At 37.8% G+C, this 16,998-nt stretch overlaps 1 protein-coding gene across 7 annotated transcripts in view; it reads right to left on the reverse strand.

The window, feature by feature from the left end:
* The window catches only part of MEF2A (myocyte enhancer factor 2A), a 158,186-nt gene that overhangs the window by 20,130 nt on the left and 121,058 nt on the right, over positions 1-16,998 (reverse strand). For all 7 annotated transcript variants that reach the window (XM_032175784.2, XM_032175781.2, XM_032175783.2 and 4 more), the window contains one exon: positions 6,204-6,391. In XM_032175784.2, the coding sequence (XP_032031675.1) occupies positions 6,204-6,391 (188 nt within the window). The remainder of the gene's footprint in view (positions 1-6,203; positions 6,392-16,998) is intronic.

Below are 16,998 nucleotides of genomic sequence, written 5' to 3' on the forward strand. Positions count from 1 at the left end.
AAATCTCCCCTCATCACTACTCTAGTTGGGCCTCAAAATTTTGATGCTGTATTTCCATTTTCATTCGGCTATATGCATTTTCAAATTTCCTTTGAGATTTCTTCTCTGGTCCTTGGGTTAAAGTATGTTGTTTAATGCCTAAATATATGGCCATCTTCCTACTATCTTTCTGTTACTGATTTCTGGTTTGATTTCCTTATGGCCAGGGAATATAATATGCCTGATTTCAATTCACTGAAATTTGCCAGTTTGTCTCCTGGCACAGGATATGATCTTGGTGAATGTTCCATGTGCACTTGTGAAAAATGTGTTTTCTGCTGTTGTTGAGTGACGTGTTCTATAAATGTCTCTTAGGTCATGTTGGTTGAGTGTTGCTCAGATCATCTAGATCCTTACTGATCTTTCTGCCTACTTGTTCCATCAGTTACTGAGAGGGATATAGAAGTCTCCAACTACAATTGTGGATTTTTCTACTCACCTTTTAGTTCTATCAGTCTTCACTTTATGTATTTTGAAGGTTGCTGTTAGGTGCATACACATTAAAGACAGTTATTTCCTGGAAAGTGGACTATGTCCCGTCCCTCTTTATCGCTGATACTTTTCCTTGTTGTGAAGCCTATATTGTCGGAAATTAATAGGTCTGCTTTAGCTTTCTTTTTGGTGTTTGCAACGGTAAATTTTCTCCCTTCTTTTATCTATGTCTTTATATTTAAAGTGGATTTCTTGTAGGCAGCATTTTTTTTTTTCTTTTTTTTTTTTTTTGAGACAGAGTTTCACTCTTGTTGCTCAGGCTGGAGCGCAATGGCATAACCTTGGCTCACTGCAACCTCCGCCTCCCAGGTTCAAGCGATTCTCCTGCCTTAGCCTACCAAGTAGCTGGGATTACAGGCGTGCGCTACCAAGCCCAGCTAATTCTGTATTTTTAGTAGAGACAGGGTTTCTCCATGTTGGTCAGGCTGGTCTCGAACTCTCAACCTCAGGTGACCTGCCTGCCTCAGCCTCCCAAAGTGCTGGGATTACAGGCATGAGCCACCAGGCTTCTTAACACACACACACACACACACACACACACACACACACACACACACCTGACAATCTTTTAACTGATGTGTTCTCACCACATTCAATGTGATTACTTATATGATTGGATTAAAAGCTACCATTATCTTGCTTTTTGTCTTCTTTTTTCCCATTTCTTGGGCTACTTAGAACATTTTTTATATTTCTATTTTGTCTCTTCTATTGACTTATTTATACTTCTTTAAAATTTTCTTCTGTAGTTGCACTAGGATTTATAATATACACCTTTAGTTACCTTGAGTTCATCTTCAAATAATATTTACATCATGTGTAGAGTCAATTCCTCCCTCCTGTCTTTTGTTGTCCTATATTTTATTTTTACATGTGCTACAGAAACAAAATACACTGTTACTATTTTTGCCTTATATAGTCAGATACCTTTTGGAGCAATTAAAAAGAGGGAAAGCACTCGGATCTTGGTTTCTTTTATTCTACATAAAAATAAATTAATGTTCCTTGGAGAAATGACTGATTCTAGGACTGGGGCAGAAAATACGCAAGATGAGCCTAGAACATATTATAGTGCCAGAAAATAAAAAAGCACCTGCTCCCCCTGAAAAAAAAAACCCCACAAAAATAAGGATATATCAAAGGGACACAGGAATCAAGTAGATAGCCCTCAAAAGCTGAAGCTAGAACAAAGCAATAGAAAAACGTGGTACTGCATTATAAACCAAAGTATTAAAATAAATGCCCACGAGTCCATATTGAGAGAAATAAATGGTTGAATAAATGAGAGAGAAGAGACAAATCTCCTGTGCAGAAGAATTCGAAATAATTTATGTAGATATCCTTCTCTTAAGAAAGTGAAGCCTTAACTCCCCACTCCTTAAAAGTGTGGGCTGAACATGGTAATTTCCTAGCCAAAGGCTACAGTATGAAAAGCGGGAGAAAGAGTAACTTTACAGAAAAGAAACCTGTAAACACCTGTTAAACATCAGCCAGGTGACCAAATTAACATCAGCAATAGTTATGACGATTCGGGTTGGTCATCCCAAATCTGAAAATCTGAAATCTGAAATGCTCCAAGATCCAAAACCTGCTGAGCACCAACATGACGCTCGAATGTAGTACTCATTGGATCACTTTGGATTTCAGATTTTTCGATTTGGGATGCTCTACTTATTAGTATAAGGGAAATATTCTAAAACCTGAAAAAATCTGAAATCTGGAATACTTCTGGTCCTGAGTATTTCAGATAAGGGATACTAAATGTAGTACGCACTCTTGATATGATATGATGAAAATGGCATCTTAATTCTACGGCCTACCTCCCTCAAACCAACAACCACAGTCTAAGCATGAGAAAAACATCAGACAAATCTTAACTAGAGACATTCTATAAAAATACCTGACTAGTACTCCTCAAAACTGTCAAGGTCATTAAAGCAAGGAAAGTCTTAGAAACTCTCACAGTCAAGAGGAGGCTAAAGAGACATGATTGCTAAATGTAATGTGGTATCCTGGATTGGATCCTAGAACAGAAAAAGACACAAGGTTAAAAATAAGTAAAGCTGAATAAATTGCGAACTTCAGTTAATAATAACGTATCAGTACTGGTTCAATAGTTGTGACAAATACACCATATTAATGTTAATAATAGAAAAAATTATGTGTGGGGTATATGAAAACTTCCTGTACTATCTTCACAACCTTTCTATAAATCTAAAATTGTTCTAAAAATAAAACGTTTATAAAATGTAGGGAAAACCATATTTTACTTATTTTATCTTCATTTACTGCATTTCCACTGTTCATTTCTTTGTGTAGACTCAAGTTTTTGCTGGGATCACAGTCCTGCTGAAGGGCTTCCTTTAACATTTCTTGTAGAGCAGGTCTGCTGGCAATAAATTCCCATGACTTTTGTTTGAGGAAATCTTCATTTCTCAAAGATATTTTTGGTGGGTAAGAATTTTGGGGTAAGAGGAATTTTTTAAAAATTTCAGCACATTAAATAATGTTACTCCCTTTTTCTTGCTTGAATAGTTTGTGAAGAAAAAAGTATGTTACTAATCCTTATCTTTGTTTTTCTGTAATGTATCTCTTCTCTAAGATTTTTCTCTTGATCTTTTGCTTTTAGCAGTCTGGGAGTGAGCGTGTGTGCGTGCATACATCTGTGTGTGTGTGCATGCGTGTGTGTGTGTGTGTTGGCAGTAGTATTTATCCTGCTTGGTACTGATTATTATTTAAAATATTACTCCTAATCTGTTCTCTCTTCTCTTTTTGGAAGTCCAATTATAAATACGTTATACCATTTGATAATGGTGCATAGCTCTTGGATACTTCATTCTGTTTTTTATTTTGTCTTGTTTTCATTCTTCTTTGTATTTCAGCATGGGTAATTCCTACTAATAGACCTACAGGTTTTTCCCTCCTGCTAAGCTATTAGTGCAAGACTCAAGTTAATTTCATTAGAAGCCGGACCGGGTTTGAGCCTTACGGTTGCTCTGGTTACCATCAGGGCACCTACAGCCAGCTTCATATCCCTCAGGGTGTGGGGATCTGCATGGCAGGTTTTCACCTAGTGCCTGCTCCACTCTCAGCTTTAAGTCATCCCCTCTCTTGTTGTGCCTCAGGCTGTGGCCTTCTCAGTCATCCTGCCACTCTCCCGGCATCGCTCCATACTGAGCATGTCTTCCTGTTCCTTCACCACCGGTTGAGATATTTTGCCTTTTCCATTAAGCAGGATTTCAACAGTGCCCTAAGAGTGATAGTGTTTGTTGTTCGTCTTCTCAGAGATTAAAGCTTTTGTTTCATATTAGAGGAAGAAGACAAAAAGATCCAGGCAAAACTTTTTGCCCCTAGTGTAGTGGCTACGCTTCCCCTCTCCCAGTTGTGTACCACAGTGAGACCTTTTCAGGAGCTTCTGAGCACCCCATGGGATTCACGGAGGAAAAAAGTCTACAAGAGAACACAGACTCACCCTGTGTTATACTGCGGCTCCCAGGAGTTTCACACAGTTCTGTCAGTGTACACCTGGCCTCCAGCAATTCACCAATCACCCTAGCTTAACTCTTACCATCTGTGTCTTGCCTAATGCTCAAATGTCATCTCTCCTTACAGTATCTTTGACTCTGGAGTATCTGGGCCAGTTGGTTGCTGTGAAATCTCAGCACTATAATGAGTTCAAGGAAAACTATGAACTTTCTGTATATCCAAGTTTTTTTAATTGTGAGGCTGGGAGTGACTGTTTCCAGATTTCTGTATCACCAAATAAAAAAGTACTTGTTTTTTGACCTGGACTATAAGACTTAAAGAGATTTGGTCCTGGCTCTATTTTGAACTATCTTGGACAAGTAATAACCTTTAACTCAGTTTTCTCATCTCTACCTTGCAATGACACAGGCTAATTGAGAATTAAATGAGACAATATACACATGAAGGTGCTATGGAATCTATAAAGCATTATACGAAAGTGGAATTATTATCTAAGCCTGACAGCATCACTTTCACTTAGCAAAAACTCTAATGGTAGTTTAGCAACTGCTCAGTAGAGAACACCTGGCATATCATTTAGTATGGTAGTAGTCAAACAGTTGCTAAACTAAGAAGTTTTAAAACTTGATTATATATTCTAGTTTTTTTTCTACAAGAAGCTAAGGGGGATAAATAGATTCTCCTGTTCTTTATAAAGAGACTTAAGACTCAAAAACAAATGAGACTAGAACCCTAAAGCCGTCATCAAGGAGTGGAATAGAGGCTACCTGCATTCTTTATACAGTTAAATAGAAAGGTTATTTGAGAAGGAATAAGCAAATAAAATTAATTGGAGAATAACTCACTCAAGTTTGTGTGCTTTCTTCCCCTATCCTACAATAGTTCTGTGGTATGCAGAATTTTTTCTTTTTCTTTTTTTTTCTTGAGACAGAGTCTTGCTCTGTCACCCAGGCTGGAGTACAGTGGTGCGATCTCGGCTCACTGCAAACTCCACCTCTTGGGTTCAAGCGATTCTCCTGCCTCAGCCTCCTGAGTAGCTGGGATTACAGGCACGCGTCACCACGCCCGGCTAATTTTCATATTTTTAGTAGAGATGGGGTTTCACCATGTTGGCTAGGCTGGTCTTGAACTCCTGACCTCAGGTGATCCGCCCGCCCTGGCATCCCAAAGTGCTGGGATTACAGGTGTCAGCCACTGCACCCCACCTGGTATGTAGAATTTTCTGACAAATAGTTTAGTGCTTCTCTCACAGAAAAGCATGTTTAATTGATTAATGAAAGTATACAAAGTACAGAGAATAAGTCATGGTTAATGCTTCTAGCCTGGTAAAATTAAAATTAAACATAATAATCTCTCTGTATTTTACTTTTTAAAAACTGATTCGAGGGGGTTTTCTCCTTGTTTGAATCCCCCCTCCGTCTCTGTCGGAGGGAGCTGTTTTCTCCTTCCTTCCTTCCTTCTTTCTTGGCTACTAAACTTCACTCCTTAAAACGACTCAAAAAAAAAAAAAAAACTGATTCGAAATGTGTTACATATTAATGGAGTACATGCGAATATTTGTTACATTCATAGAATGCGTAATGATCAAGGTCCGGGTGTTTGGGGCATCTATTACCTTGAGTATTTACCCTTTCTATTTGTTGGGAACATTTCAAGTCCTCTTTTCTAGCTACTCTGAAATATACTCCATCTGCAATGTTGCTAACTATAGTCACCCTTCTCTCCTATCAAATACAGGGGTATATTTATTGTATCTAAGTGTATGTTTTTACCCACGAATCAACCTCTCTTCATCCCGTCTCCCACCCACATACCCTTCCCAGCCTCTGCTATCATTCTATTCTCTACCTCCACAAGACCAATTTTTTTAGGTCCTACATATGAGTGAGACCATGCAGTACCTATCTTTCTGTGCCTGGCTTATTTCACTTAACACAATAACCTCCAGTTCCAACTATGTTCATATTTAGCTTTAATTTTAAATAACCATTAAGCAAATTTCCATCATCTGATTTTTGTGTATCTGAAATAGACTTGTCTCTTCAAATACTAATTTTGAATGGAAATATTTGTTAGGAATAGGTGTAGATTCTACGGTGGCACAGAAAATTCCAAAGGAAGCTACAGACTGACTATGTATAAAATACGTGTTTTAAAGAATGAAGTTGAAGAAAGGTTCAACTTACTAGTGGAGGCATCATGCTCTTGCTTGAAGGGGGGATGACAACTCGAAGATCTGGTTTTCTACTGTTCATTCCAAGATTACCACCACCTGGTGGAGGGGGAGACTTTGTAGGCATGACTTTGCCTAAACTATTTGCACCAGCAGCTCCAATCAAATTTGGAGAAGCTCTTGAGTTTACAAATCCATTCCCTGGGGGGAAAAAATATCATTCAATAATGTGAGAAGAGTTATTACAATACTTTGGCACAAACAAATCAAGTTTTCCCCAGTCTGAGTTGCAAATAAATTTTATAACAAAACTCACTACAGGTTTGAGTATCCCTTATCTGAAATGCTTGGGACCAGAAGTGTTTCTGATTTTGGAATACTTGTATTACATACTTATGGGCTAAGCATCCCTAAACCTGAAAATCCAAAATCCTCCAATTAACACTTCTGAGAATCACGTCGTGCTCAAAATGTTTCAGATTTTACAGCATTTTGTATTTGGGATACTCAACCTGTGGTAACTAATGAAGTACCTTTGGATATCTTAAAAATAAGCAAAGGAAGACAAGCAAAGTCTGAAATACATATAAAGCTTAAGACTAATGATACCTGCACAGCATTACTGCTTGGACTTGCTGAAAGAGATTTAACACACAACACATTTCTGGCCAGGTGCAGTAGCTCACACCTGTAATCCCAGTAGTTCGGTATGCTGAGGAGGGTGAATCACTTGAGGTCAGGTGTTTGAGACCAGCTTGGCCAACACGTTGAAACCCCATCTCCACCAATAATACAAAAATTAGCTGGACGTGGTGGTGCACGCCTGTGATCCCAGCTACTCGGGAGGCTGAGGCAGGAGAATCACTTGAACCCAGGAGACGGAGGTTGCCGTGAGCTGAGATCATGCCCCTGCACTACAGCCTGGGTGACAGAGTGAAACTGTATCTCAAAGAAACAAACAAGCAAAAGACCAGATTTCTAAGAGGGCATTTCATACTGGGGACTAAAATAATGGGGTATTATAGAAAAATGTCTGAGACCAGCCTATTCAATCACTCTTGTGAGAGCAAGGGCACTGCTACTACTAAGTTCTGAGTAGTGAACTAGGTATCAGAGCAACTTCTTAACTGCAGCTTATTCAGCACTCATTTCTAATGCCCCATTTTCACCAAGTACTTCTTCCTTATGGCTCTACTTCTACTGGTTCTGTTTCTTCAGCTTCATTGAGGTTCTTATTAAATATTTCTGATTTATCTCACTTTAATCATCTTATTCCTAAACTTTCCGTAACAGAACCTTCCATCTCTCTTAATGAAATAAGGAAAAATGCACATTGTGATATATGCTCTATGTATATAATACTTTTGGGTACCAGTTGAGATATAAAATAAATACGAAACCATCCTGTTTTCATGAATACTGTAGTCAGTCATTCTACTTCTTCCCATGTATAGCAACCACGTGGACTGGGTGAGGCTGACTCTCTGCAACCCTCCCTCCAAACCCCAGATGAACTCAGTGATAGGCATTTGAAGACTCAGGTCATTCTCGCTCACCATAGTGACTAGATGTGGTAATGACCAATCAGAACTCGGTTAAAACAACTGTTCCATGATTATCAGGGAAGCTCCCACATTCCCCAAACTGTGCCTGAGGAAGCATTTTATTTTTATTTATTTATTTATTTTTGAGACAGAGTCTTGCCCTGTTGCCCAGGCTGGAGTGCAGTGGCGCGATCTCGGCTCACTGCAAGCTCCGCCTCCCGGGTTCACACCATTCTCCTGCCTCAGCCTCCTGAGTAGCTGGGACTACAGGTGCCCGCCACCACGCCCGGCTAATTTTTTGTGTTTTTAGCAGAGATGGGGTTTCACCGTGTTAGCCAGGATGGTCTTGATCTCCTGACCTGGTGATCTGCCCACCTTGGCCTCCCAAAGTGCTGGGATTACAGGCGTGAGCCAACGTGTCCGGCCAGCATTTTATTCTTAAGTCATTTTGAGACTCAGAAGAAGGCCGGAATGAGGAAAAAGCTGATACAAAAAGGAGAACAGCAAATAAATGATGTAAAATCCCTGATTAAGCCATGCTTGTAGTCTGTACCACTTCTGGATCTTTCGGTTACATGTAAGTTAATACATCCCCTATAGAATTTAAGCCTGAGGTAGTTTTCTGTTAGTTGCAACTGATAGTATCCTAATAGAAACAGCTACTATTCACCAGCTTGCAGTCCAACAGCAGAGATCATGACACAAATAAAAAGTAGATAAGTAACCAGTGTACAGAAACATATAATGTGCATTTATAAAACAGAGACTACAGTGTACTATTTCAATTTCAAAGTAAATCACAAATAAAGCAGGGAAGAATAAAAGAATAAGTGTTTATTACAAAGCTGGCAAAGAACAAAATATTCAGAATAGTGAACCAGAGGTTCCTGATGAGCCAAACAGGCCTCTTAAGTTCTCCGGGTAGGACTCAGCATTCACATGTCACTAAGACTAGCAACTGTCTAAAATTGGAAAACACAGAAGTACCTTTACTATTTGGAAATTAAAAAAATTCAAATATCTATTACGTATACAGTACTGTGCCCCTGGGAGGGTATATGTAGAGAAACCATAAAAAGCCTACAGGTCTTCAAGTAGCTTGTCATCTAGTTAGCAAGAGCAGGCATATCACATAGGCATGAATATACCAAAATTATACTCACAATATGGGCAAACTAGAGGTAACCACACAAAATTTACAACGAAATAGAAAGCACTGATAACAAATATATCGGCTTAATTAGGAAAGCCTTTGTGGGATTAACTACTGAGCAGTCTGAAATGAGAGAAGAACAGAAGAAAACAGAAGGCAGGCATTATGGATAAATGTGAGAAAAATACATTAAAGCACGAACGAACAAGGTGTGAGTGAGGAATGGCAGAGCAGATAAGCCTGGATAATCCACAGCTTCAGGGACCATCAGAAGGAAAGAGTAGCTGTATTTGTTCTGCTCCTTTCATTCTAGTATAAAGCAAAAAAGAAAACTTCAGAATTCATGAAAAATAAGCAGACACTAGGTGTTACAAATACACACCCACACCCAGACACCCCTGTATTAATACACATGCAAGGACTAACAAAAACTGAGTGTCTGCTGTGTGCTTAACACTGGTCTAAAATTCATCCTAATAATCTCATCCTGACAAGACTGCATTCTGAGACGTAAAATGGTTTGCCCCTAGGTCAGATGTGGTAGCTGATGCCTGTAATCCCAGAACTTTGGGAGGCTGAGGTGGGCGGATTGCTTGAGCCCAGTTCAAAACCAGCCTGGGCAACATGGTGAAACCCCGTCTCTACAAAAAAAAAAAAAAAAAAAAAAGAAAGAAAAATTAATAGGACATGGTGGTGTGCACCTGTAGTCCCAGCTACTAAGGAGGCTGAGGTGAGCCCAGGAGGCAGAGGTTGCAGTGAGCCAAGACCACGCCACCACATTCCAGCCTAGGTGACAGAATTAATTCAATCAAACAAAGACAAAGTAAAAAAAAAAACGAAAAAACAAAAACGAACAAAGCCTCCAAAAAATTTGAGATTATGCTAAACAGCTAAACCTAAGAATAAGTGGTGTTCTTGAGGAAGAAGAGAAATCTAAAAGTGTGGAAACCATATTTGAGAAAATAATTGAGGAAAACTTCCCTGGCCTCACTAGAGATCTAGAAATCCAAATACAAAAAGCTCAAAGAAGACCTGGGAAATTCACTGCAAAAAGATCGTCACCCAGGCACACAGTCATCAGGTTATCTAAAGTGAAGACAAAGGGAAGAATCTTAAGAGCTGAGAGACAAAAGCATCAGGTAACCAACAAAGGAAAACTTACCAGATTAACAGCAGATTTCTCTCCAGAAACCCTACAAGCCAGAAGAGATTGGGGTCCTATCTTTAGCTTCCTCAAAACAAAATAATTGCTGGTCAAGAGTTCTGTGCCCAGCAAAACTAAGCTTCATGAATGAAGAAGAGATAGTCTTTGTCAGACAAATAAACGCTGAGAGAATTCACCACTACTAAGCCAGCACAACCAAGAAATGCTAAAAGGAGTTCTAAATCTTGAAACAAAACCTGAAAATACACCCTCCTTAAATCATAAATCTCACAGGGCCCATAAAACAATAGCACAATGAAAAAAAAGTATTCAGGCAACAACTAACACAATGATTAATAAAATAGTGCCTCACATCTCAATATTAACGTTGAATATAAATGGCCTAAATGTTCCACTTAAAAGATACAGAATGGCAGGCAGAATGGTTAAAAATCCACCAACCAAGTATCTGCTGTCTTCAAGACACTCACCTAACACATAAGGACTTACATAAAGTAAAGGGGTGGAAAAATACACTAGAAAATCTAGAGGAGATGGATAAATTCCTGGAAATATACAACCCGCCTAGGTTAAATCAGGAAGAAATAAAAACTCTGCATGGACCAATAACAAGTAGCGAGACTGAAACAGTAATTTTAAAAACTGCCAACAAAAAGAAAAGTCCAAGACCAGATGAATTCAGAGCTGAATTCTATAAAGCATTCAAAGAAGAACTGGTACCAATCTTATTAAACCATTCCAAACGACAGAGTAAGACAGAATCCTTCCTAAATCATTCTATGAAGCCAGTATCACCCTAATGCCAAAACCAGGAAAGGATATAACAAAAGTAAACTACAGACCAATACCCCTGATGAGCACAGGTACAGAAATCCTCAACAAAATAACAGGTGTCCGAATCCAACAGCATATCAAAAGAGAATACACCATGATCAAGTGGGTTTCATACTAGGGATGCAGGGATGGTTTAACATACACAAGTCAAAAAGCAAAACTGGCATAGAAGGGGCATATCTTAAAGTAATAAAAGCCATCTATGACATCTTTACTGGATTCAGTAAAGTTTCAGGACACAAAATCAACGTACACAAGTCAGCAGCACTGCTATACAGCAACAATGACCAAGCTGAGAATTAAATCAATTAAACTCAACCCTTTTTGCAACAGGTGCAAAAAAAATAAAATACTTAGGAACATAACTAACCAAGGAGGTGAAAAATTTCTACAAGGAAAACTACGAACCACTGCTGAAAGAAATCACAGATGATACAAACAAATGGAAACACATCTCATGCTCACGGATGGGTAGAATCAATATTGTGAAAATGACCATAATGCCAAAAGCAATCTACAAATTCAATGCAATTCCCATCAAAATACCACCATCATTCTTCACAGAACTAGGGGAAAAAAAATCCTAAAATTCATATGAAACTAAAAGAGCCTGCATAGCCAAAGCAAGACTAAGCAAAAAGAACAAATCTGGAGGCATCACATTATTTCCATTTCAAACTATACTACAAGACTATAGTTACCAGAAAAGCAAGGTACTGGCATAAATACAGGCACACAGACCAACGGAGCAGAATAGAAAACCCAGAAATAAAGCCAAATACTTACAGCCAACTGATCTTCAACAAAGCAAACAAAAACATAAAGGGGGGAAAAGACACCCTATTCAACAAATGGTGCTGGCATAATAGGCAAGCCACATGTAGAAGAAAGAAACTGGATCCTCATTTCTCATCTTACACAAAAATCAATTCAAGATGAATCAAAGACTTAAATCTAAGACCTGAAATCACAAAAATTCTAGAACACTGGAAAAACTCTTCTAGACACTGGCTTAGACAAAGGGTTCATGATCAAGAACCCAAAAGCAAATATGACAAAGACAAAAATAAATAGATGGGACCTAATTAAACTAAAAACCTTCTGCACAGCAAAAGAAATAATCAGCAGACAACCTAGAGAGTGGGAGAAAATCTTCGCAAACTATGCATCTGACAAAGGACTAATATCCAAAATCTACAAGGAACTCAAATCAGTAAGAAAAAAACAAATAATCCCATCAAAAAGTGGGCAAAGGCCATGAATAGACAATTCTCAAAAGTAGATACACAAATTGCCAAAAGACATACGAAAAATGCTCAACATCACTAATTATCAGTGAAATGCAAATCAAAATCACAATGAGATACCACCTTACTCCTGCAAGAATAGCCATATTTTAAAAATCAAAAAATAATAGATGTTGGCATGGATATGGTGAAAAGCAAACACTTATACACTGCTGGTGGGAATGTAAACTAGTATAACCACTGAAGAAAACAGTACAGAGATTGCTTAAAGAACTAAAAGTAGAACTACGGTTTGATCTAGCAATCCCACTACTGGGTCAGAGGAAAAGAAGTCAGTATATGAAAAAGATATTTGCACATACATGTTTACAGCAGCACATTTTGCAATTGCGAAAATATGGAACCAGCCTAAACGCCCATCAACCAAAAAGTGGATACAGAGAATGTAATATATATATATATATGTACACCATGGAATACTACTCAGCCATAAAACGGAACAAAATAATGGCATTTGCAGCAATCTGGATGGAACTGGAGACCATTATTCTAAGAGAACTCAGGAATGGAAAACCAAACATCACATGTTTTCACTTATAAGTGGGAGCTAAGCTATGAGATGCAAAGGCATAAGAATGATACAATGGACTTTGGGGACTCAAGGAGGAGGGCTGGGAGGTGGGTGAGGCATCAAAGACTACATATTGGGTACAGTGTACACTGCTCTGGTGAACTCCAAAATCGCCACTAAAGAATTTTTCCATGCAACAAAACACCACTTGTTCTCCCAAAACTATTGAAGTAATTTTTTTTTTTTTTTTTTTTAAATAAAAGGCCCAGGCATGGTGGCTCGCAACTGTAATCCCAGCACTTTGGGAGGCCAAGATGGGTGGATCACCTGAGGTCAGGAGTTGCAGACCAGCCTGGCCAACATGGCAAAACCCCACTAAAAAAAAAATGCTATATTAGCGGGGCATGGTGGTGCATGTCTGTAATCCTCGCTACTACGGAGGCTGACACAGGAGAACTGCCTGAGCCGCACAGGCAGAGGCTGCAGTGAGCCGAGATCATGCCACTGTACTCCAGCCTGGGCAACAGAGTGAGATCCTGTCTCAAACAAAAGAATTTCTGAGTTCCAGATGATTACAGTGGTTTTTTTCTTCCTTACCCTCACCCAATTCCTGTTTCCTCCAAAACATTTACCAAGTGACCCACTCAGTTTTAATTCATATGTATGATCTAATTTTGCTGTGGGGACTGGTATTTCAGTTAACCTCATGAGGTTATTTCCTGCATTCTGCTTTCATTATCTTGAAGGGGTATGAATTAAATCCTTTCCACACCCCACAGAGTAATTTCCTGCATCCTGCTAAGCTTCAGAAAGCAGTGCAGTTTAAAAAACAACCACTTCACCAGGTCATCCTGTCGAGTAGAGATCATATATGAGTTGGACAGAGGTAACTGCTAAGCCAGACATTTGAAGAATTAAAATGTTTATTACATAATTTTATTCAAAAATAGGAAGGTTAAATAGAAACTTCATTTTGCATAATAGTATGAGAGTGTCAGATTAATAATTTTTTAAATATACAATGGCATGAATATGTGTTCTGATTCTGATATTACTTAGAAGATTCTTCTTTACTTGACTTATACTCAAATCTGAAGGAGAAAGTAGAATTTCCTCTCAAAGACAAAAAATGATGTAAAATATATAATTCAGAGCCACACATCATCAAGAAGCACAAATACTATTTTCCCATGTGCAGTCTATGGTGTTTTAGATAGATATGACGCTATGGTTAACTCATGAGAACCAAATTTCAAGAGTAAGAGGGGACTTAAAAGCACAGTATTTCTTGGTGTAAAGTCAGGAGTCAGTAGAAGATGATGATTAAAGGATGATGTAAGTGTTTGGTAACTTGCCAGGCTGAAGCTAAGAGAATCTCCTATGCACGACTTGTTATTTTGTAGAGTGCAGTGATATATACCCTAATATATACCTTCTCACCTCCAGCTCAATTTTTATTACAAAAATGAAGATATTTTTCAGATAGACTTTTGAGGTAAATACTTTCAGTATATAACTCATCTTGCCACAGTTTACAAACCTAGGAACTACAGTATCTACACTAAATGAATAAATCCAATTTAATGTTGTTAAAATGTGTTCCCAGTTTTCAAGGTAACTTGCTATCCTAACACAAATGTGAAAAATTGCTCTTGAGCAAACCGCATACCCACGCCTTCAGAAACTTAACAGAACTTGATCTCAATGACAGTCCTAGAGCTAGAAGATAGGTCGCTCAATTCCATCAGTCTGGCTCATATTTCAAAATATAAATCACATCAGCTGAAATAATGCATTCAAGTAGCTGGCAAGTACTCTGTGTCCTTAGATACTGCTCTTCTAGGGTTAAACTGCAGACAATGATGTCATTAATATTTCACTATGAATTCATTTCAGAAGTCCAACTGATGTGTAAACTTCAAAGGATTCTGAAAAACTCATCCAAAGCAAAGTTCCATCATATTTGGCAAAATTTTCATAAAATTTGACATTCAGCTGATTATTCAATAAACAAAAATACATTTTAACAGTTATAAAATTATGTCATTTGTACAAAGAACTGCTTGAGGTTTCTGAAAGTAGAAAAGATCACAGGTCTGGTTCAAAGGCAGTGAGTTATCTCAACCTATCAAACTCCTTGTTCTACTCTTTACCCCCTTCTCACTACTGCACTTGACTAGTCTAAAATAAAATAAAATAATAAATAAAGATCACAGGTTTTGAAATAATTGAATGCATGTGTACTTGATTCAATGAAATGTCTTGTAAGATGGACAACATGGATCCTGTCCAATAAAAATTTATAACAAAAATAGGCAATGCTCATGGGGTCTGCTCCTTTTCTTTCTGAATACTGTATTCCCCATCTCTATCCCATGTGGGCAGCCCCCAAAAGGCAACGTTATCTTCTTCTCTTTCAGAAACTTCAGCATCTTCATGAAGCATGAACGCTGAAGCACATATAACTTCAACTATCACCTCCATGTGAATGACTGAAAACTGGGTTTCTGCTTTGTCTTTCCTAATTTCCAGTCCATATTCAATAATTTGGTGGCCACTTTCACTCAGACATGCTGCTGTCATCTCAACTCAGCTTGTTCTAAAGACTTCTACTACTGCTGTCCTCCGCCATCCCATCCCCACCTTCAGAGCAATCAAGCTTTCTTCATGGTATCTTTCACCTCTTCCATCTCTTCTTTTTAAATGCCAACGTGCCTGCTACAATGCAAACCCTTATTTTACCTTCATTTAACCCCAAATAATTCCAAGAGCATCTTGAGCCTCTCTATGTCTAGTACCATATGTGTTTTCTCTTTCTCAACATGTTTTTAAAAAGCGAAGTTGTTGGATATCTAAGACTTTATTTTATGCTTGATATTTTAAAGTGTGCCCAAAGTAAAAAGTCCCCAAAGTCATTTGAACTACAGTATAAACCCAGTGTTAAATATAAACTCCCAGTAGAGAAATATACCTAGTAATCATAATCAAATAAGCAAATTACCTCTATGAAAGATCTATACAAATTACAATATGTACAAAGCTGCCAAGTTTTATTTGCACAGATGACAATGGAAAACAAGTTATAAGTAAAAAATAAAGAAATATTCTAATTTACTACAATAAGATGTTATGACTGTAGACGTAACTGTATTAATACAGCATCACCGAAACTAGAAAAAGAGTGAAAAACACTTACAGTCCCACCATCTTAATGTAAGTATTATAATCTCTTGGGATTTTTCCCTTTTTGTTTTCCATGCTCATATATTTTGCTCGTTTTAAATCACAACTAAAAAGAAATTCAGTTGAAATTTCATTTATTTCATTTTCATAATGTTGAATATGTTGATTTCTTCCTATTATTCATTACTACAAATAAAGTTGCAATGAAGCTTTGCTTATTCTAACTTACCTCTTCAGGAGAGATTCCCAAAAATGGGATTAGTGGGCTTGGAGGTATGAACATTTTTATGACAACTAAAACATCTTGTCAAAACCCTTCCAGAAAGATTGTTACTAACTTACAACGCCACAAAAGCACGTATGAGATCATCAGTTTCACCATGCCTTCATCAGCACTGAATATCACAATAAAAAGTGCTAATAGTTGGGAATTAGTAAGTAAGAGTAGTATTTTATTTTTTTGTCCTTTTAATTTGAATTTCATGAATACTACCAATGATGAATAACCTTTTCAGTTTTTAAAATACTAGTTAGGTTTCTTTTTTGAATTGTGTATTTTGGCACAATTAAATGCCCATTACTAAACATTCCCCTATCTGTTGCATAGATTTTATCTTACTTTTTTCTTCTGGAGAATGAGGAACACGTATTATCTCACGTAAAAAGACTGGGGGAAAAGTGGTCCCAGACTCAGCTGCTTCAGCAGCTCAATACTGAGGGCCACAAGCTTTTCACTTTATCAACCTTGGCATTTTGACCTGTCATCTTAAACTGACTTGTCTCATGATCTTAAGATGGATGCTGAGTTCCAGCTGCCACATGCAGACAACAGTGTCCAAAGACTCAAAGGCCACCTCTAGTTTGTGCATCAATGTGAGTGTTGAGTGTCTATAAATTTTCTCTCTGGATTTTGGAATAGTATAAATACCATAAAATGTACACTATTTTCTCTTATAATTTAAAAACTGCCTTAGTATTTGTTGTTATAGTTCCTTTATTATTATATCTAGTGTATTCTTTTATTTTCAAAACTGTTTTCTTGCTAACATAACACATAAACAGAAAATGTACAAAACAAAAACGTATAGGTTAAGGATTTATCATAAAGTGA

This window comes from Hylobates moloch, unplaced genomic scaffold (assembly GCF_009828535.3).
Source record: "Hylobates moloch isolate HMO894 unplaced genomic scaffold, HMol_V3 SCAFFOLD_14, whole genome shotgun sequence".
In the NCBI taxonomy this organism is placed as follows: domain Eukaryota; kingdom Metazoa; phylum Chordata; class Mammalia; order Primates; family Hylobatidae; genus Hylobates; species Hylobates moloch.